At 43.1% G+C, this 23,277-nt stretch overlaps 1 protein-coding gene across 2 annotated transcripts in view; it reads right to left on the reverse strand.

Annotated features, from left to right (window-relative positions):
- Positions 1 to 4,760: 4,760 nt before the first annotated feature.
- The window catches only part of furina (furin (paired basic amino acid cleaving enzyme) a), a 75,509-nt gene continuing 56,992 nt past the window's right edge, over positions 4,761 to 23,277 (reverse strand). For both annotated transcript variants that reach the window (XM_079283387.1, XM_079283388.1), the window contains exons 7-16: positions 22,267 to 22,355; positions 17,947 to 18,119; positions 16,604 to 16,816; positions 14,149 to 14,249; positions 13,176 to 13,279; positions 12,845 to 12,962; positions 9,534 to 9,713; positions 9,316 to 9,440; positions 7,647 to 7,769; positions 4,761 to 6,225 (exon numbers count right to left, since the gene is read on the reverse strand). In XM_079283387.1, the coding sequence (XP_079139513.1) occupies positions 5,618 to 6,225; positions 7,647 to 7,769; positions 9,316 to 9,440; positions 9,534 to 9,713; positions 12,845 to 12,962; positions 13,176 to 13,279; positions 14,149 to 14,249; positions 16,604 to 16,816; positions 17,947 to 18,119; positions 22,267 to 22,355 (1,834 nt within the window). In that variant the 3' untranslated portion in view covers positions 4,761 to 5,617. The remainder of the gene's footprint in view (positions 6,226 to 7,646; positions 7,770 to 9,315; positions 9,441 to 9,533; positions 9,714 to 12,844; positions 12,963 to 13,175; positions 13,280 to 14,148; positions 14,250 to 16,603; positions 16,817 to 17,946; positions 18,120 to 22,266; positions 22,356 to 23,277) is intronic.

Consider the following 23,277-nt stretch of genomic DNA (forward strand, 5'->3'; position numbering starts at 1 on the left):
TCAGAGTACTTCTTCCACAATTGAATATTTGTATTTATTATAATCAAAGTGCTTTTAATAGTTTGATGTTATAAATGTCCACAGCAGGTGACCTGAAAGCCTGAAAGGTATTTATGACTTGGTTGGTGTTGAATGCAGCCTCTCTGCTGTAACCTCATTGGTATGATTACACCAGCCACACATCAAATGCATTCATGATACAAAATGGGATGAAGACGGGACAGAGAAACACTGAACAATGCAGAGCAGCTCAGTCTGATCTTACAGACCGCAAAGGAAACGTCTGCTTTAATGCTTAGATGCAGCATCTACAAAGAGTCTAACATGCAGTTAGAGACAACTGTGTAGCAACTGTACTGGACAAGGTCTATTGTCACCGTCACAGTTTACTAAATGTTGAAGAAAAACATTTTACAGAACTGAAGTTCCCGCGGTGGGAAGCTAGTAGCCTACATTTAGACTGCTGTATTTGAATACACTTTTAAGGGATGCTATACTGAACTTCAGTGTTTCTATTTTCTGCAAATGCAGAGACAACCATAGAATCAACGATGACGATGAGCTGCTGAGCTGAAACCAAAGAAAAGCTGCAAACAAAATGTGTGCAACTCTTCCACGTGAAAGATTCACCTGCATACACCTGATGTATTAACTATGGGTGTCAATGTAGTGGAGCAGAAGTATAAGGAAGCATCAAATCTGAATACTCCCATGAAGTACAATAGCCTTAAGATTATACTTAAGTATATATACACAAGTATAGTACTTGTGTAATTTACCTACTTTACGCCACAGAGGATTAGTAAAGACATTATCTGGAGACCATAAATGTAAAGATATTTAATGCCAATCCATCAAATAGTTGTCAAGATATTTCAGTTTGGACCAAAGCGTTGAGCCGACCGCCAGACAGACGTTGGATCTCTAGAGTCATGTTTCCACCATAAGACACAAGTTGTTTTACGGGAACTGTTGAAAGGAACAGCGTGTAACATTTAGGGAGATGAATTGGCAGCAATGGAATTATATTAATCATAACTTTGTTTTAATCAGTGTATAATCACCTAAAACTAAGAATCGTAGTGTTTTTGTTAGCTTAGAAAAAGCTGTTAAGCTAACAGGAGATTACAGTTTACACAGTGATGCATCAGTACATCATCTAATAATATGATAATCATGTAATATCTGGTAATGAATCAGTCGCAGGGGCCAATAATGTGCAGAATGAGCCCATTTACTTTTGTAACAGAGTTCTTATACATCGTTGTTCTGGTTCTTGAGTGATCTTAGTTCTTCACCAGCAGACACAAGTCATATTCACTTTTTGGAGCATTTCAGTTCATAAAAACACATTCAAATTTGCATAGATCTTTATTTTTTTTAGTAGAATCTATAATTGACATCAATTAAATAAAAGGAGAAAAACAAGAGTATCTTTAAATTACAAGAAAATTACACTGCACCATTCATATAGTACAAAAATAGGGCTTATTTTAGAGTTATGTCCCATGTAAGATAGTCATTCTTGTACATTATTCATAGGTCACACACCTGTAAGGTACTGTGTGCAGCCAGGAACCTCACGAAGAGGCAGGAGGAGGTCAACAGAGTCGTCCGAGGCTGCTCCACTAAATAACCCCCCCCCCCCCCCCCCCCACCACCACCCCCCCACCACCAAGTATTTCATTTATACTTAAACAAGCATGTGCACACACGCAGATCTGATTGAGCCCTTAAGTTAGTGGAGATGGGATACATTCTACCTCCTCCCTTCACAGCTGTTGAACATACAGGGTGTCACACACAAAAAAAAAAAAAAAAGCTGAGCTGACAGAATGATGTCAACAAAGCACTTTGACCGTGAGTGAACGGGGTCAATGGACTGTGGCAACACGTCGTAACACTAAACAGACAGCATTAAAATGATTGTCTTTGGTTATGCCAAAGATATTGCTCCTATTAAATCCATCCGTCTTCATACTGACCACGTCCGACTATACATCCTAAAGGCAGGACTGAAGCAACGTCGAGCTCCACGTGAAATAAATCGGCTGTACGAGCGAGTCTTTACGGCCACAGGAGACTATTTGCGAGGAGAAGATATATTTTGTAACATTTCTGTTACTTTCCACATTAAAAGGCTTCACACTTTAGTGCCGGTGAAGTGGCAGCCTTATGATGATGAGCTGCTCACTGGCACAATTAGAGAGCCTGTTCTCTCTTCTTTTAGTGTGTAGTTTCCATCACATTCTTGCAGTGAAAGGAGTGAGCTGGCTGCTAATGGTGTTCAGCAGCTCCCCGTGCTCTGGAAGCACAAGCTCCTTAATGCTGCTCGCATTCAGGGTTTTCTTAAAAGTAGAAACACTTGAATGCTCAAAGCTCCGGGTTCATCAGTTTAAAGTTCTCTCAGTTTTCACGCTGTAGCAAATAGCAGATCAAGCTAAGATGCATTAATCATTTTGTGCGCGCACTCGAGGGGCCACAGAAACTTGTCTGAACACCCCCAGAATGCTGCACTTCAGGAGAAACTCTATTCTTTCTGGAAGCAATATAAATCTTTTGAAAGGGGAGCTGCAGCATGGACAACGTTGATAAGACTGTGCATCAATACTAATTGCATTGGTCAAAGTCCAACACTACAGTTCTTCTAGAGAAGCAAACTTTTAGCATCCAGAGTTCAACTAAATAGTTTATGGAAGCAATTTTGGCGCCGCATTAGCCCCATCTGTTGTTTACACACTTCACACCAAGCTGGGAAGTCAATAGGATTGCGTGGCTCAAGTCTGAGGCTGTAGTTATTACATTTCTAAATTAGCAACCGCGCAAACTTAATGGAAGCCTAAATGGCAGTCGGCACTAATGTACACAAAGCGATGCAGCACACGCTCATTATCCTGCAGCCACACCTTTGTTCTTTTTGAGGCGAAATACGCGTTCTCGGGTTGGTTTCTAATCCCGTTTAGTGCTTCCTGGCTGAAACTGTGGCGATAAGCCAATGTGCTACACCTGCACGAGCCATCTGAGATGAATTAAGCTTCCTGGCTCAGTGCAGTGTTTGAGAGCATACATACCAATCTTCTCCATCTTTTTGAACAGGATGTTGGATGGCATTGGTTTGGAAACCCTTTATTCTCGTCTTTGTCTGAACAAGCTTTTGCAATTCAAATCACATTCAGCTGTGAATATTCATGAATAATACGCTCAGAGAAAGCTTTCGCAACAAAAGTGGTTGAATTAAAATTGATAGGTTTTGTGTGCTTGTGCACCTTCCTGCCCTCAAAACAAGGAAGCGATTTGATTGTCAGCGACATGAACTTATGAACAAAAAGGTCCTGATGGACCGCCCGGGGTAAAGACGCCCGTAACAATTTCACGTTGATTTAGCTGTTAAACGCTGGCCCACAAGCTCTTTGGACATCCTTCTACCCAGTCTATTTGAAGCCCCGGTGGGGCTGAACTTAAAGGCCATACATTTTGAGAGATGGTGTTTACACAGCAGGTTTACAGTTTCTGAATCACAATAGCTTGTCTCTCTTCTAAAACATAAATGTCGAACATTCCTATCCTCCTAAATCTGTCCCAGCAAGCGTAGTCCTATCTGACCTCTATAATCACGTAACAGAGCTCCTCGAGCGGCGTATGAAGCCTTGCTGAATGATACGAGAGATAGATTTGAAAGAAAACGATGAGCAGCGGCAGCTTTGTATGCATGTCATCAAAAGGACAACCTCTCTCAGACAGTTCCACTGTTTTTGTACTGGAAATGAAAAAAAAAAAAATATGACAATTTCAACATAGTAGAAAAAGAGATCAATGGATTCAAAATGGCGACACTGCGTTAAATCATGAGATGCAAATTTTAGATGATAAGCAGCCAGAAAAAGAATCAGTTTAAAACAATCTTCCCTAAAGGTATGATTAAAACCTCTCAGAATAAAGAGGTGCTGCAGTATCATTCAGAATATAATGAACTGGCTGGAGAGATAACCTGACATTCAGATTAGATGAAGACTGTCGGGTAAGAGCAGAGACACCGATGAGAAGTGGTCTCCACGTAGGATTTCTAAACAACATTCAAGATTGGAGAGGAGAGCAGAGACTATGACGCAAAGGAGGAAAGGAAACAGTCACTTCAGAGGGCAGAGAGACATCTTTCATGAGCCGCAAACCAACTCTCACACACCCACCGACACGTGAACACCGTTTCAGTTATGATATGAGGTGCGTCTGATGTACGTTTGTAGCGCTAATGTGCTCTGACAAAAGGGAAAGCCTTGATGTATTCGTTAACTGCGTCTGCTGTGTCAAGGAATCAATCACAGGTAACTCAACGCCTGCCAGCTGCTCTTCAGAAGCTCTTGTGGTCAACAGTCACGTATTGTTCCGTGTCCCATCAGCACGTCGGCTGCTTCTCTCTCAGCCCCGGGATGCGAGCACATCAAACAGAAATGAAATGCCCCTGGAAGGTTTGAGTGAGTAGCCTGTGTGTGTATATATATGTTGTTTTTTAGTTTCTTCTTTTCAATTTTCGTACTTTTTTGATACCCTTCCATGTGACGGTTGGGGAGAAGATGAGCGCAGGAGCATTTAAAGTTTCCAAACAGAGATAAATTGAGTCCATCTTGAATCCCAAAAGTCTGGAAGAAGCTTTGTTAGTTGTTGTGCGACTCACAGTTTGTTCTGCCAGAGCTGAGAGAGACGCTTCCAGACTTGTGTACAATAAGAGCCCCCCGCACCCCCCCCCCCCCCCCAGACCGAGAACAACTACACAGATAAAAAAGAAGTCTGTGTGGAAGATGGATTTTTGTTTATCTCATCATGAACAGAAACAAGCAGAGAGGCTCTCAGACAGTCTGTGTTGTTTATCTGACATGTGACACGTGATCGTAAACTATTGGACAATCTGGACATTTCCTTAACAACTATTATACTTTTGATTTGTGGCCGTTTTAAATGCACTGTGCATCGCTACAGATAAGCGGTGCTTTTAGGAACAGATTTTGGACGTTGATGTCACTAAACGACACTTCAGGGCGAATCAATGCTTCCAAATCCGATTTCATGCCACGTAATACAATGTTTTGTTGTCACTTTTAAGTACTAAATGTGACAGGACCAGCTTTAGCCTCTCCACAAAGGGCAGTACAAATTTACACGCACACATTCAGACGCATACACACATCTCTACTCCTCACATACTACAATCTTGTCTGGCTAATGCACGGAAACTGATGGGAAGAGAGAAACAAAAGGAAAGAAGCAAATAATAATTAATTGTTTACTGGAACAAAAAGGAACTGGAGGGGAAAATGGACACAGCACAGACGGACACTGTTGGTTATCGAGGGCAAGAGGAGGGAGAGAGCCAGTTTAATAGAGAGAAGCGCCCAAGTATGAAGAGAGCAAAGCTCAGACCATCCCGAGCTCAGAGACAGCGGCTTCAGGTCTCCCACAGCAGATCCTCAGAGGAGAACCCAGTAAGAGACGGGGAAGAAGGGACGACAGATAAAACCAGAAAAAGACCGCATGAGGGTTGTTACCACAGCTCCGAATCATCAGACAAATGAGGGAGAGAAGACTTTAAAAGCAGGAGAGAGGGGGGGATGTGGGGGAGGCATTAAAGAGCACTTTGTGTTTTGATAAAGGCAGTCCTCTCATTTTGGACGTCAAACTCTTCATTATCAGAGTCTGTATTTACCCCATCGTCCCCCCACACTGTCGGGATGCCGCGGTACGAGACCATCCTATTTCCCCCGAGGCTGAAACTGCCCCCGAGGCCGCCGCCAGCCTCCAGAGAGGGCAGCTTGATGAGAGCGCCGGAGCGCAGCTGCAGCACCAGGAAGGTGCCAGCAAAGGTGGCGATGATGGCCATGCAGCTGAGCACGGCGACTGTGATAGGCAGCTCGGAGCTGAGCTGGAACTGGAGCCCCGTGTTCCCCTGGCCCGCCATGAAGCTGTCAGGGGACTCACGCATGTACTGGTTGAGGTGCAGGCAGGTGCCGGAGATGGGGTCCAGGGAGCTGTGAGGGGGGCAGGACAGGCAGGCCCGGGGGCTGAGGCTGCTGCAGGTCAGGCAGGGCGGTGGGCAGGCCAGGCAGGCTGGGATGGAGGTCGGTGGTATAAAGTTTCCCACTGTGTAGTTGAGGAGCTGGGAGCCCACTGAGAAGCCTGGTGGACATTCTTTCACACAGCCCTGCTGAAAGAGGTAGTAGCCGGCGTCGCACTCTGTAACACAGAGAAACAAAACTGAAATAAAAAGCTGCACGCACCTTGTACCGCCTCATATGAGTCAGACAACCAAAAAACAGAGAAGCAGGATTTCTGCCCAGACAGTCGAGGCTCAGGGGGCACAGTTAACATGGTGGAGCACGTCTGACATTTCTATATTCATCCATCCATCCATCCATGGGTTGTCTCGGTAAATGTGAGACAAAGTTTCAGGGCAATTGTTCGAGCTATTTTGCTTACTAAGGAAACTTATGACTAAAGAAGATTTGCAAATTGATATGCTGAGAGCAGCACGTTAAAGTCAACAGAGGCATTTCCATATGCAGGCGGTCCAGATGCAGACCATTGCCTGTAATGGCAATTAACAGACTGGGTGCAGGGGGTAATAGAGCTGGAAGCCAACAGGAGGAGGAAAATGTAATACACTTGTAAACTGTAGTTGTCATCCCGAACTCAGAAAGCATTGTTTACTACATGATACATGACAGTCATAACATATGATGTGATAATCGAATGCATGATAATTAAACTCTGTTCACTGTTAGTATGTAGGTACCTCTGACAGCCTGTAGGGGTCAGACTGTCACTGCTCAAACATGCAGGTGGGCATACACAGTAGCATCTGTAGACCTTGCCAATAGCAGTATTTAGATTAGGTAGGAGACGACCATATGGGCACCATTTCATTTATTAAAAAAGGACCTGCAGTAAAATTTAATTTCATCTCATCAGAAGTCAATCTCTGAACCCACCGGCTATCGGTCTGACGATGGATAAGCCTCTGGGGGCAAAAGGCTTTATTCTGGGGTTGCGGTGTAGTCAGTGGACCAAGACTTCCTTTTCTGCATGCTGCTCATTGCTGACAGTCCGATTAGCAACATGCAACACTGGAGTTTGATTTGAGATCGGACCAGATTGCTTCACATGCAGCCAGATTACAGGCTCATTTTAAACCAATAATAATTATCGTCAGACGATAGCAGGTGGGTTCCCAGATTGGATTTGGGCCAACGCGTTCCGCCTCTTTTGCTCTCCACAAGGACCGTTTACCTGCATTCAACCAAAGCCTGCTTGATGGTGATTGGTCAACACTTCTCATGTTACAAACAAAAACAACATCTTGTCCCGACGCCCACAGATTCTACATGTGAATGAATAATGTGTTTATAGAGATTAATCAGAAGTTAGATCTTCATTTGTTTACAGGAAGAGTTTGAATAAGATAAGTGTCTGCCCACAGGTGAAATAGAGACATGCAATGCAGACCGAGCACACGCGGGATAATATTTCATCCCGTTCACCTCACGGGCCACTTCAGATGTCACATCTCAACATGTGATACACACTACCCCACATCAGCTGATGTGACGGTGACTTCCTGTGAGGAACAAACTGTGGACGAGAGGTGCTAGTCTTACCGATGCATATCTGCCTCAGGTCCAAGGTCTTGCAGTTGCCATCGTCAGGCTGAGCTTCGTCAGAGGAGCTTGAAGATGCTGAGCCGGTGCCATACATAACCAGGATGAACTGGGTCAAAGTGCCTGAGCGGAGAGATAGAGGAGATGAAGAACAGAAATGAACCATGAGACAAAGTAGGCCTGTCAAAAACAGAAAGGCTCCGACACTCCCTCGGGTGGATTTAGTAAATGTATCCTCTCCTCATTGCAGACTCTTGGATTTTCTGCATAAATGAGCTACCATTTAAAGACAGCATGATTTCACTCTGTGCCTAATAGGAGTGTTATAAAGAGCACATCTCTGAAGAACCATTTAAGTGTGGGGACTTGTGAGAGGTTCCACTTTAGTAAATCTCGTCTTGCCGAGGAGGGAGGTGTGAGGCGTTTGTACATCTTTTTTAGTTTAAAAGAAAAATCGAGATCTGTTTTTTTGGGGGTTTTCTTGGCTTCTGAATAATGTGTTGTGGGTTGATGATGTAGACACAGACGGTTGTTGGAGGATGCAAGCACAAACAGAAAGGGTGAAATATTCACTCCCCTGCCTCATCATGCTCCGTGCTATAAGAAAACTGGTTACTGCAGATCTTTTCAGAGTCGGCTTCACAGCTCCTATAAAGAGAACCAAAGGCACTCTGGATGCAGAAGCCACTTGATCTCTTATCTTCTGGCACTGAATCCTTAACCCTTGAGCTAAACTCAACAGATTAATGTTCATGTAAAGTCATTCTATGTGGTCTAAGAGGAAGCATTGAAGCACATTTCTCAGCATTTACAAAATTCGACCAGCTCTCTCAGAGCTGCCACTTAGACACGTACCGGTCATTTCACCCAGTTGGGAACCTTCCTAATGGGTCAATCGACCGCAGCCCTGTGTGTAATACTGCAATAGCAGGGCTTTCATCAGTGGGCCATAGGCTCACAATGTGTTACCGCATTTGGCGACAGACAGATAGAAGGACTAAACAGACATTTATTTCCATGAACATCTTCTAGAGTATTACTTAAATGAACAAAATTATTTGTCAATTGACTAAAAATCAATTAACAATTTATATTTTTCTTCTGGTTCCAGCTTCTTAAATGTGAGGATTTACTGCTTTTGTTCGTTCAATGTCATTTTAAATTGAGTATCTTTAAGTTTTATACTGCTTTCAGACAAAACGGCAAAAACAGTTTAATGAACATGTCCTCTTGTGACTGAAAAAAACTCAATTACAAAAGTAATGTATGGTCACCACAAGGACATTTTAACTGGCTATGAAAGGGCCTCAATTTAATACCGACGTGTTTATATGACATAAATGAGCAGAAGAGACCATCAGTGAGAATATTGTTTTTTTCTACATGGTTATTCTTGTCATCTGGTCCGAATACGATTCCCCGTGAAATCCGACGAAACTAATGACGGCACGCAGGTTCACCAGAAACTCCTTCTGCTCAGACTCCAGCAAGGGTAGCAGCTTTAATCAATAATGATAATAATCATTATTTTGCATCATTCCAATTTCAAATACGGCCAAAAGAAAGATAAACGGAGACGGGACTAAATTCTAGTTATGAACACACAAACATGGAGGCAAATCCACCGAAATGTTAATTTCTTGAATCTTTCGCGACAAAGATGTGTTACCGTAGTCACTGGCACCAGCCACGTTCTCGATCTCCAGCATCCACGCCCCGGTGGGGATTTCATCCCAGGAGTGGGTGGTCATGAAAGCCCAGTTGTTAAAACCCTCGGATGAGTAGTCATGAGGCCTGCAGGAAAACCAAGAGCAGGCAGTGTCAACAGTTTGTGTTTACCAACATGCACCGTTGTGTCTGTGTGAATGCGTACGTGTGTGTTTGTACCTGGGGTGGAGCAGAGTGGAGCGTGTGCCGGCAGGACTAATGAGGTGGATCGCCAGGTTCCCCCTGCGGTTGTAGGACAGAGTGAGCCGGGCCTGAACGTGCTCCAACGACGTCACGTGACTGTCTGTCCCTATGCAAGCGTCCACGCTCATGTTGATGGACAAATGGCTGCCAATGTTCCTGTCAGACATGAGATGGGCCGTATGAGAAAGACACGCGAAGACAGCGGTATACGTTAGTTGTGGGTTGTGCGTGCTGCTAAAATCATTGCTAGCTAGTTCTGAGCTGGGAGTAATCTACACTCCAGATAGCTGCGCGAGTGTGACACTTTGCTCGGGGCCAGTGTGAAAGTCTGAGACTTAGTGGCCTTGAACAGGATTAGCGTCGGTGTAGCACCGGTGTCCTCTGTGGAAGTAAAGCACCAACCGCTTTTTACTCCCACAATTCAGAGGAGGACGACTACGAGTTCTGATCACTAAACTGTCACAGCCCCTCCAGGCTCCGTCTGATACATTTTTCATGATGGATTACATAAACGCCTTTGACCTTTGGAGCAGCCTCACATGTTAAAAGTCCTAAAGGTTCATTTACAGCACTTTTCTACAGTAGATGCCAACAACGCCATACAGTCAATGTCCACATTATTATTGCGATGCAAAATTGGCAGCAATGCAGTCAAAACGAATTAAAACATGAGAAGGAAATGTATACAGATGGCTGCTGACATTTGACCACTGCGGCACACTGTGGTTTAAGGTCTGAGAGGAGCATCTGTGGCGCTGTTGTAGCGCAAAAGATCAAGAAAGAAGGGAGACAAGTGTGGCTCCATTGGTCATCAACATTTCAGTCGCAGCTGCAGGTGAAAATCACCTCGTGATGATTGGAAACACTGTCATCAAAACAAAACACCCCCCCAAAAAAACCCAACATTGCACAGCTGTCATCTGCTGGAATTAGTTTTTTCTTCTGGCATTTAGCAGCTTACAGCAGATCTGGTCCAATGGATTATTATCTACGAATAAAACACATATTGGAAATATTTTCTTAAACGATTTTTTAATTCAATCTGTTTACAGCAACAATTCTGGAGAGACGTGATTATGAAGCTTTTCAGAACAACCCAAAATATATTCTGGGAGGCAGCCAAACCTGAGGAGTTGACATCCATTTGGCAGGTTTGGAGTGTTTCTAGATCATAAATCACTTCATGAAAACATTTGTCAGAGCTTCCAACTCTCTTAATACTCCAGTTTGCAGTAATACTAAATGTTGCAATCCTGGGAGTCATTTGCACCAAATTAGCTAAATCCTCTTTTAGAACAAAGCGCACACACACACACACACACACACACACACACACACACACACACACACACACACACACACACACACACACACACACACACACACACACACACACACACACACACACACACACACACACACGTTTGTCCGTCACATTTTATGTTGAAACAACAGACAACACATCTCTCGGATACCTATTGAAACAATGCCTGTGTGCTCACTTATTTGGTTAGACACATTTAGACACATTTAGAGGAGCTTCCCTGCAGAGACTTCATGCTTTGAGGCCCAATCCATTTTTCCAAATGAAAACTCAAGGTTAGGCCGACGAATACAAATGAAATCAATGATCTGCAAACTCCTGCTACTTTGAAATCTATAAAGAAATCTTTATATAACCAGAAAAACACTTAACTGAAAACTCCAAAGTTATCTATTCATCATCTAACTGTTACACGAGTGGCAGAAGGAGTTGTGATTATGGTCATAATGGTGCAGTACTGCCGTATTTCCATCTTTTTGATCAATCTGTAATGAGACTGTAAGATATAATCACTGTATATAATTGAGAAAGACACTGAACACAAACCTGCTGACTCGTTTCTAGTCAGTCTGGATAAGTGAGTCGGCTAAACACCTAAAATGTAAATTGAATAACATGCCTTGACTGATGCTCCCAGACGCTCAGACCATCTGCTCTGAGCACCTCATAGCTGCAGTGAAAGAGAGAGAAACCTCTAACCCAGCGAGGGAAGTGACAGTGCGTGCATAATGAAGAGGAGATGTCAGGTTGTGTTTACACTGTGACTCCAGGAAAAGGAGGAATAAAATGGCAAGAAAGAGAAATTTACAGTCTTAACAGCGAAAGCAACGCATGAATTGACAAATTAATATTTCTCTTTTAAGTGCTCCCTGTCAAGCCGACGGAGCACTTTAACGGGGCCCTGAGCCGAGCTGCAGACATAACGTGTCACTGCAGCAATGTCAACGTCTCTTATCGCTCAGACATCCAGGTTGCGTTATCATGCAGCTTAATCCCACGCCGAGTCTACGGCAAAACAAATGTAGACAACAGCTGTGTTTTTATTCTGCTATTTCTTGTAATGGTATATTGATTCCTATTATTTGAATGAGCAATTCTTTCTGATCACATTCATCCCTTTCATGTCTTTTCTGTTTGATCTTACATGTGTGTTAAATGGTTATCTAGCTCTGTGCTCTATATGCTGCTGCTATCTCAGCCAGGACACTCCTGTAAAACCTGCTTTTATGCCAGCGAGGCTCTTTTCTTGTTTAATGGCTATTCCAGTGATTTAGTATTGCACTTTCAAAAAGTTGGACTCAGAAAGACAGATTAAGACGGTCAGGAGATAGCCTGGTTACTATTCCAAAGTTTAGAAAGCTTCCTCCAGCACCAAAGAAAACATTCTGTTAAGTGTTCAATCCAAAATTCAGTTTGAATGTGCAAATTAAATATTCAACCTGTAATAATCAGCGCTGTTGCAGTAGAGCGTGCTCCTAAAATACAGTCAATCTGATCCAGTGACTGACGCGCTGCTCTATCAGTAAAACAGACTGTTGTTCTTCTCTTTGCGAACACAAAATGGAGAAAACCAGTTCTACATGCTGAGCAGATAATCATGAAACAAACCATCTGGGACTAAAGTGAGTAAAGATTTTGGTTTTGACAAAAACAGATTCTGGTTTGTGGGTAAAGGTAAGGGTTGTTAGCCGATGTAAGTGCGAGTGTTAAATGCAACTGCATTACAATCACGTCAGCTCGTCACTCAAGTGAGGCAGCGGAGGCGCCTTCGACTGAACAGAACATTATTCTGAAATGTAATTTAGGATCCGGCTGTGTGGGTTGCATTCAAATTAATTCAAACAAATGTTTCTTTCAATGAGATTGAACTAGATTTGTTTTAAGCGATAGCAGTAATGTGTGAAGACGAGCTAAATGGAGTGAGTTGTAAGTGTGTTTTTGCGTGCGCGTGTAATGAACTAACCTTGGCTCACTGACCATGGTGATCACACATTTCCGCTGTGGCCTCACACTGGTCCATGTTTCTGCCAGTGCTACAATTGCACTGGCATCAAGTAGGCCGTATCCATATGAATGGCTAACTGCAGAGACCAAGAGAGACGAGAGGAAGCAGACGCATGAGATCAGCATCCTCGCTCTGCTCCAACTAGACGAGTTACAGTTACATTTTAAGCTTCCAGGGCCTTGCATCCCGAGTTACAATTTGGTTTATTCGAATCATAACATGCTAATGAGCCTCCGAGGCATCTGCAAACTGCAGATGGCCGAAGAAAACCTGGAAGGAGTTGCTGTACCTTTGCGCCCAACCCCATTTGTTCTCCAGTCGTTGGTGAGCAGGTGGGCAGGGTGAGAAGTTCGTACAACCAGATGTTGCATATCCCTCCAGGTCAGATTTTTACTGGAACGTGTGTTTGTGCAAGCACACACACAGCCACATAAAGAGAAAGACACACACGCACACACACACACACACACACACACATGGTCAAACAGATCAAACTCTGACAATACATCCTAGAGTCTTAACCTGCAGGTGGACAGCTGAATAAATACAATGAAGTACCAGTCACATACTTTCCTGAATTACACTAAATCTTCAGTCAACATGTGCCTGAACTCAATTCCTGCCCATAAAAAGTGTCAAGTGGTTATCCTGCCTGCCGCCATGCAGGTTTGAATGGACAACAAGGGGTTACAGCAGGTCACAGTTGGGTTTAACTTTAAAAAAGGCATACTTTTTATTGCAATCGCCTCACTACTTTTGCCACAAGACTAATTACTCATTTTCAGCACTGTTGTGACGTTCATGTTTGTCCCTCCATTAGCGCTGCGTGACTGGATAAGAATGATTAGTGCTGCTGTTGTTAATGCACTGCAAGTCTGTCAGGCAGAGGGGTGAAAAAGCCATTCATAAAAAGGGATAATCGAGCAGAATGGCCGCATAAATAAGTAGCACCTACAGTTGAAGCCTTATTTAATACAAGAGTGCTAAATCTGTGCCAAAAAAAAGCTTAAAAATGATTTTAGCCGTTGCCACTAAAGGACCAATTTGCAATCGGAAAACTTCTAACTACACGCTAGAAACTGATAAGAGTGGGGCTTGAATTCAAACTACTAAAATCATTTTAGTAGGATTACATTAACAGGATTACAATTATTTTAATCAACAAAGGTCAGGGAAATATGCAGAAGGTTAGAATGAGACTGCAAAGCTGAAGAGAATTGCAAGGCTTGGGGAGACTCAGGAAAATGGTGATAAGCACTTACTTGGCCTCAAGGGCAAGAGCGATGATCCCAGCAGCCAGCGGGGCGGAGGCAGATGTGCCTGTATGGGAGTCTGTGCATTTTGATTTGAGGTCTGTAGTCACCTATGGAAGATGAACATGGGAAAGCTGAAATAAACGGCTCCGACAAAACAAAAAAGTTCTTCCAATTCAGTCCTCAGACGGTATCATAAATCCTAAACTTTCGCAGCTTAATATTGAAAAATACATTCACGAGACTGTTAAATCATGTTCACCTCATAACTGTGAATTTGCCTCCTTTAAGTGAGAAAACAGCTTTACCCTCCATCACTCCCTGGCTTACTATCTCATGCGTATTTGCTGGCAGCAGATATCGCCTAACAGATAAGGAAGCAGGAACTTAAGAGCAAAACGTCCTCAGCACGGCTCGCTGGACCAGCTGGAAAAATCAAAAGCAGGGAAATCGTATAACTGATGCTCTGCCTCCCTCAACAACTACCAGAGAGATCTACTGCTCCAGTAGGAATCTCCTCAATGACCCACAGCAGAGCGTTGTGGTTGTACCGGGCATCTCCCAGGAGTGAACTTCTGCAGCTGAACGAATGCAAAGCGGTGCAGATTCAGCATGTTTGTACTCAGCGAAAAATGATCACGGGAAGGATAAAGGTTACAGAACACTGCTTTGCAAAAAGCCCTGAATCCCCCACGGTAAAATCCTACAGGGCAGGTCAATCAATGTCAGTGAAACGGACTGATACAAAAGCAGCTGGAGTCAAAACCCTGCTCCTTGTGCTGGCCAAAGCAGAGCCTCCAGAAACTGATCTCTTAATAAATGCAGCGGCAGGACAGACTTTAATGCTCTAATTATGCATTCAGGAGCTTCCCGTATGCCCCTTTCTTTAAATTGAGCGAGAAGGATAATATAAGTGAAAAACACCCTTAAACAGGCATTAACATATTCGCTCTTGCAGAACCCCAGAGGTCCCACGCTCTCTTTTCTACTCCTTCTCTTCATTGCTGGGTTCATGAGTGACAGCACAATTAAATGAGTACAGCACCGAGGCATTAAGAGACCAGCCACATGTCATGGAGATGTCATAAGCTGTCCGTCCAGTTGGCCCGGCTGCTAGACTGTATGCTAGAAAAAGAAAGACTGTGCGTGTGTGATTTAGTGTTTGTGACAAGAATATTAAGCAGCAAACAGATGGAGTTTCAGCCGTTCACAATTCATAATCATTGTAATGGTCCGAGACTGAATGAATGGAGAAGAAGTAAAGGGAGGAGAGGAAGAAGAAGTCGAGCTGAGGTTCACAATGGGCTGTATGTATGGAGCTGAAACAATGATTGCATCAATCATTAAGTCCATCTAGATAAACTATTATGAAGGCAGTGGTTATGTGAATACTTTCTGTGATAGCAAGCTGCATCTCTGGATTTCGGACTGTTGGTCGAATAAAACAAGACATATTCTGACCATGTAGAGAGCAAACAAGTCACTTTATTAAGAGAATGAATCGTAGATTAAACTGGAATTAAGATAATTGCTACTTGCAGCCACGTATGTACAAAATGTAAATGCATTTAATATACAATTACGAGTTTACAAACTCTGAAATTTGCATCTGAAGAGATCAAATATCTTTCTCATTATCTAGCCCCAGTTTGTCTGCACATCCACGCACACCTGGGTGATACGATTCACCGTCCCGCCAAAGGTTTCACGCTATCCAGGGATCGACAGGGATCTACCGCTAAGAAACACAGCAATGCGCTGAAGCTGGGCGATACGGCCGAAATATGTCATTCAGATCATTTCATACCTCGATAACAATGTGTACCATGATATAGCATGTTTTATAGTAAATCAATAAATTAATAGTTTTTATGAAATCACCACATGACGAAGCCTATTTCTGTTCACTCCTGTGTGAGTTGTATACTTGACGAAGTTGTTCTCATTTTCTTGTCTGAGTCTGACTTTCTTCTGAAGTGCTTCTTGTCGTAGTTCGAGTCTGGGACACGTTTCCTCACGTTGAGCCCTCTCCGTGATCGAAAAGCACCCGTTGGCTTCAGCTGATTCAACTGTGGTAAATATTGCCATAAAGCAGTTATTTCTTTTTTGACATTGCGTTCCAGACAATTCCTCAAGGAGACCGTACACCTCAAGGAGACATTTTTATATTGTTTGACGCCAGCGAAGGCAGGAAGATGACGATTGAAAGCAAGTAAATATGAATGTAAAAAAACTGCAGCTTTCAAAATGTTGAAATCAAATTAGCTTTGTTAATGTAGTAAGGGGAAGGAAATGGGTTTACACGTTTGTTGACTAAAACATTTCAGCAGCTATGAAGAAGCTGGGGTTCAAGTAAACTTCCCCTCGGAGTAAATATCCATCCGTCCACAGACATGGAAGCAGACGTTCAGGTAATGTGAGGGACAGGAGGAGAGGAAGGGAATGAAAGGAAGCCACAACTCACTATCTGTTTCTCATTGAGGTTCCCCGAGCTGTAAGTGGTGGCGAGGGTGGAGGAGCAAGCCTCGCTGTACCAGGGCACGTTGCCGTTCTGGGTGGAGCTGCTGATGGACAGGGTGTAGATGCTGTTGGTGTAGCCGTCGCAGTTACAGCTGTCCTTCTCCCTCCCGCCGTTCCCAGAAGCCCACACAAAGATGGAGCCCAGACCACTGCGACCCTGGAGAATGTACAATACAGTCAGACAAACGGAGAAAAAACAACCTCATTCAATCTTTAATAGGAATCCCAATTATAGAAAGGCAAATTTGTTTCAGGACTCATTGCAAAATGGGCCCATTAAAATGCAGCATAAGTCCCAGCGGGGTGGTCACTCAGTAAATTAAAAAGAGCTATACGTCACATGACAGCAATGCAATACAAAAAGGCACTATATGACAACAGATCATTGTGATAAATCATTCAACCTCTCAGCCTTTGAAGTGCAATCATTTCCATCTAAGAGCTGCTTTATTGTATCGAGCAGAACCATCCTCTCTCTCTGCATTGATAAAAACCAGATACGCACCACCCACACCGCCATCTGACAGCACCGTCACAGTGCCAATTATCTTAGTCGTCAGTGTCAGCGGTCCCAATCAGCTTCACGGCACATGCCTTGAATCCTACTGCTCTATAACAAGAGTCAGAGTTAGCTCGATGATTGCGTTTGTTCATCGAGTGCAGATGTGCTTATTAATCTGTTGACTTGTTCATTTATATTCATACATTATATATATATATAAAATGAACAAGTCTTATATATATGGCCCCCGGGCATTAAAAAAGCGCTGCCATCAACAACAGGACTGGTTACGTGGTGCCGTGGTCCCTTTTTGGTTCATATCAGATTCTCATTTTGATATTTACTAACAGACTAGTTTTTAAAATCCCCCCTAATATCTCTGTTTGGAAGCCTTTGATTAGAAATGCAAAAATCTCTTTTAAGACTTCTTTTAAACTCTAATTCACACTTGAAGAGACCTCATGCCGACTGAGTGAGAAAGCTGAGCGATAAAAGATGAGCAGGCCGTTTAAACAGCGCCCTTCAACTAACAATGAATATTGAAAGGAAAAACTTTTCACACTTCATTTCTGTCAGTGCTGCTTCTATTCATTTTCCAAGATTTTCCTCCCTGGTGGCTTTAGAGGACATTCCCTTCCATTCATAATTGTCAGGGTCAAAAATGTCTTTGTTCTTCCCGCTTGTGTTCTCTCATGCTTGAACAGTTCAATTACTGACTGCTGAAAGGAAGTCACACACAGGCAGTAAATAATTCCTGTCCCACAAAAGCATTCACAAACACACACCTCTGTCACTCCACGCAGAAAGGCTTCTTTGGCGAGTTTGGCAGGTCCGTCGACAGTTTTGCCGTCATCCTCTGGGCCCCAGCTGGCGCTGTAGACGTCGACGTGTTGGGGATTCAGACTGAGGGACTGGGCCTCCACCATGTCAGTCACCTCGCCATCCAGCATACGAACACCTGCATCCACGTGCACACAAACAGGCACACACCAGATGACAGAACAGAAAGGGTTTGTTAGTGGGTATAGATACTATTTTTTTGATGAGTCAAAGTTGATATCAAATTGAATACCTAATAAACAAAGAACCAAAGTGAATGGAATGGATAGCAGCTCGACGCTACATTATTCATGGCGGTGTAGCCCTGTAGTTTTACCCGACTGTGTGCTCATGCTTAGCGAGGTTGGACATGTGTAGGGACAAAGCAACACTGCTGTGTCGTTTGATTTGCATATTCACAAGCTTGTTTGCAATGCAGCACATGCTGCTGGTGTTGGTTATTTGTGCATCCACTGTGACGTTCTCATGGACCCCACCATGTAAATCAACGTCATCTCTATTGATTTGATTCGGCGCTTGAGCTTGTTTAAAAAAATAAATAGAAGAAATGAGATCAATTGCATTGTGGGTGACCTGCCTCTTCAAGTGTGCAGCAGACTTCTCAGACAAAATGAAAATATGAAAGACAACATTAGTTTTCTTCCTCTTCATGTCTGGGTGAAATTGGTGTTACTGTCTGACTGTAAATTGAATCAGACTTATTTCAAGGGAAGTGAACAACTTAACCAGTGAGGTCAGCAATTGTTGATGAAGTGCTGTTCCAGAGGTAACACACACACACACACACACACACACACACACACACACACACACACACACACACACACACACACACACACACACACACACACACACACACACACACACACACACACACACACACACACACACACACACACACACACACACACACACACACACCTTGTCCTAACGTTCCACCACAGAGAGAGTGGTGGGAATTCATAGACGCCTAAAAATCCCTCAAATGTTCCTCTTTGTTGCATTGCAGCAACTCCGTGTTGCTCTATATTGGTTAAAGCAAGCAGGCACCGGCTCTTTGAAGTCCTCCAAAAGCGTCAAACAGGCACTGGGCTGCTAGTGTTTCCATGGCAGCCTGCACTTCTGTGAGAGGGCCATGTGATTTGCTGAGGAGACTCAAATATCTCCAGTCCTCTTCCAAAATACCCCCGACCAGCCCAAAAACTAGAGACCAAGGTTGTTAATGCATCAAGGTTCAAACCATTTTTTTGCACAGTGCAGTGTCATGAGCCGCCCGTTGACTCTCAGATCATATTAAAGCTCAAGTAAATTAAGCATTTCTTTAAACTGCTGGCTCAAAAATATAATGAACAGTACGCTTTGCCTCTTTAGAATTTTGGAGATTTCCTTTTCATACAGATATAGTTTACACGATGCTTTCTTTCAGAGAGATAGATGAGAAGAGCACTACTTACATTCTTGCCTACAACAAATATGAAGCTACAGCCAGTTAGCTTAGCTCAGCATAAAGACTGGAAGTGCAAAACCAACTCGATGTGGTTTGATATGAAGCTGCAGACTAATACTTAACAGACAGACACGCTTGGTGAGAGAGCAAATGAGCTTATATTCCCAAGAGTTGAACTATTTCTTTGAAGATCATCAGCCAGTCGACTGAAACAAGAAGTAAAACAAAAGGAAAATGTATATTTCTGACAACATTACTATGGCAGTAACCAAGTAGTGCTTAATTTACTGCTCCTTTTTGTGGAACTGGCTCACCTGAAGGACTGCCTTTATCTCAGACAAACTTACGAATTGGAATATTGTTTCAAATTACAACGGGGGGGGTATTTGACAGGAGCGTCTCCTGGCTGAATAATGAGCTACAGTTCGGCAGCTGGCATGGAGTCAAGTGAGCGCAGAGGAGTCACAGAAGCTTCTGCACTGCTACTTCTGCACTCGCCTGGTTTTAACGTGGCAATTTGTGTTTTATTTTTTTTGTGTTCTGGAGAATAGCGCGTGTGTGTTGGGCTTCCAGCTGTTCAGCGCGACCTGGACCGTCGCCGTGCTGTGTGTCAGCTTGATGTTCAGCGAATGTTTGGCATGTCACTGCGACTCGTCTCAAAGTGAAATTTCATACTTAAACTTAAATACATCACATTATAAGGTTAGAGTACCGTCACATATGAAGACAGAACTATGAGTTGAAATGTTCTTAAAAATTGAGAAAGAGGGTGCAAACATTTGAAAAATGTTAAGGAAATAACTGCTTACACTACAAATCTGTGTCTTCAAAAGGTTTGAAATGTATTTTCAAATCGTAGTTTAAATGTTTTGCTATCTGATGGTGATAGATCAGAATCAGCTTTAATGTCCATGCATGCAAACACTGCTCCCAATGTGCTCAGACAGGAATTGAGTTTCTGTTCCTCGTTTCATTCTAGTTTCTGGTTCTACTGGTTAAAAGTGAAGGTTTTAACAACACTGTGCCGCCTCGTGCTCCGCCTACTCGATCACACACAGCCAACTTGTTATGATAGAAAAGCTGATGCCATGTGGTATATTCCTACTGGCCATCTGGAGATCATAAAGAGTTATGGCTCTATTCTGACAGGGTTCAGACTTCAGGAGCTAGAAGTAGGCATGAAATAAAAGAAATGGGCTCTTTACAATGAAACAAAGAAGACAAATAAACTTAGTTGTTTTCTTAATATCAAACAGCGTCTTTTGAAAGATGGGAACAGAAACTACATGAACAGTTCCCTCCCCGTAGGCAGAAGCCAAACAACCCAACAGGGGGCAAAATCCTTTTTACAACAAACAAATTAATATTTCACAATATTTTGCCACTCTCACATATTTTGTATCTTCTCATCAATGAGCAGATTTCGGTCTGTTTGTGAGTGTCAGTCACTGTCTAACTGTTGGCTTTCATCTCATGATGTTTTCCATTAATAGTGCAGTTAATTGTGGCACTGCAGTCAAAGTCAAAATCCAGGACCCATGTGTTTAGTCAAATAAAATCATGTTTAGTTAAGCTGCGATGCCTCTCTTTCCATCTCTGATTTGTACTATTATAGCTATTCACATTATCAATTCATCTGCCAATAATGTCTCAGTTAAAGGGATAGTTCTGATGTTTTGAAGTGGATTTGTACACTTATCCATAGTCAGTGTATTCGGTACAGTAGATGAGTGGTTTTTATTTATTTTTCTGTGTGATGCCGCTGTTCACAGCAGTACATAGCTTTGCTCCTGTGCCTGATTCTCCAAAGTGGGGGCGTGCCGACCATCATCCACTTTAGGTAATACATTGACTTTAGATAAGTACCTCATGCAACCTCACTTTAAAACATCAGAACTATCCCTTTAAGCAATCATCAATAAACTCTAGTGTGGATAATGGTGAAAAATATATAATATTATAATTTTCCAGAGCACCATGTGATGTCTTCAAAAATGCTTGTTTTGTCCAAAAACCTTAAATATTCAATTCACAAAGATTTCCAAATTCTCACATTTGAGTAGCAACTTTCTGTCGATTGAATAAAACGCCAAGAGAAGGAGAGAGACAGAAAGTATCAAGCATGTGATGCAGAAGAGCAGCAGAGACTGACATCACAGCCCGGGCGTCAGCGAGACCCTGTCAAATGTGTATTCTGATGATCTGCCTTCAGCCCGTCTGACACGGCTTTAAAACAAAACGTACAGAGGGTGTTTCTCCTTCAACAAACTGTAAAGACTGTGTTTGCAGTACTGCAGTCAAACTCTGAGGCTCTCCCTCGTACTTCTTTAGAGAAACGCCTCTAAATACATCCACCTCGCACTTTGTCAGGTACCTTTTGTATTTTATATTGAAGAGTGTATATGATGGTTTATTTCCGCACCAATTCACAGGGGATACTGGACCATTAGGCGAGAGTTAAATCAGCCATTTGGTGTAACCTGTATCCAAGCTGGGAGTAATACATTTTGACATGAACTTAACACAGATTCCGACATTATGGCACCGTGTCATTGCAGAAACTGCTTTCCACTGTGCTTTTTCAACACTGTCACTCAAAACCGACATAGTTACAGTGAATTGGCAATCCACATCACATCGGATAATGAGAAAGATTCAGTGGCATGCTGTGCCTGGGAAATGGGCTGAAAACAACACGGGCGCTGCGGAACAAGTATTTCAACATTTCTGGCTGTCACAGAAGAAAACTGAGATGAAACTAGGGTTTGCTGCGCCTGTGAGATCGAATCAATCATCCGCATGTTTTATTTGACCTTACCTCCAATCTTGGCATTGTAGGCCACACCGACTCCACAGATCCCGTTGTTGGCCACTGCTGCCACTTCTCCTGCACATCTTGTTCCATGTCTACAGAGGAAGAATGAGAAAGTAAGAGGCATGTTTAAGGAAACGACTTACCATTTTAAGAGTCACATCATTTCATCATTTCTACACGTATAATTAAATAAACACGCAGGTAGTGTGCATGTCTAACAACGGCTGCTTGTGAGAGTTCCTGCTCCCTCCTCCACCGAGCTGTAGACTGAGGAAAAACAAACTGGTGGAGACAGGTTCTTGGCTTTAATTCCTTTAAATAAATCTGAATTCCCATTTGTCTAAAAGAAAACATCCAGCCATTGATTAGAGACCGACGTACACTATCTTATGGCCGCTAGCAGTAGTAACCTTGGAATGATTGCAGGCCTGAATCAAGTCAAAGGAAAAGGGAAATAAGACGCCACACTACCGTCACACATGGGAGGAAATTGTGAATTAGATTTGCCATTTTCACAACGGGTCTTTCATTAAGCCTGAGCCTCTGTAGTAACACCTAGCTCCAGGCACCGCAGTGAAGAGATCCAAGAAGCCAGTACAGAGGGGCTGATCATCACATTCCAGTCAGGTGCATTCCCCTGGTCCGCCAGATGGATACCCACTCTTAATGCCTTTCAAACCATGGCGCAATCCCCCACTGAAGTGCAGCCATTCCCAGACAGGAATGCTGGAGCCAGGGAAACACTGTGCCACATTAGGAAACGACAGAAACAGTGGACTTTCACGACTGAAGGAACCATCTATACCAGCAGGCTTCCATTAAGGCACTCTGGGTATGCAGCCAAACCAAAAACACAAGAATCAAAACAGCACATCAGCAGCAGACATCCTCCCCTGACACAATCGGCTCTTTCTGCTGTCAGGAAATGGACATTTAATCTGACGGTAGCCTGCCAAAAGTGTTATTAACGATTATTATTGAATATTAAAGAACTCATTAATCACCTACTTTGAA

Source organism: Melanostigma gelatinosum, assembly GCF_949748355.1.
Source record: "Melanostigma gelatinosum genome assembly, chromosome: 2".
Lineage (NCBI taxonomy): Eukaryota > Metazoa > Chordata > Actinopteri > Perciformes > Zoarcidae > Melanostigma > Melanostigma gelatinosum.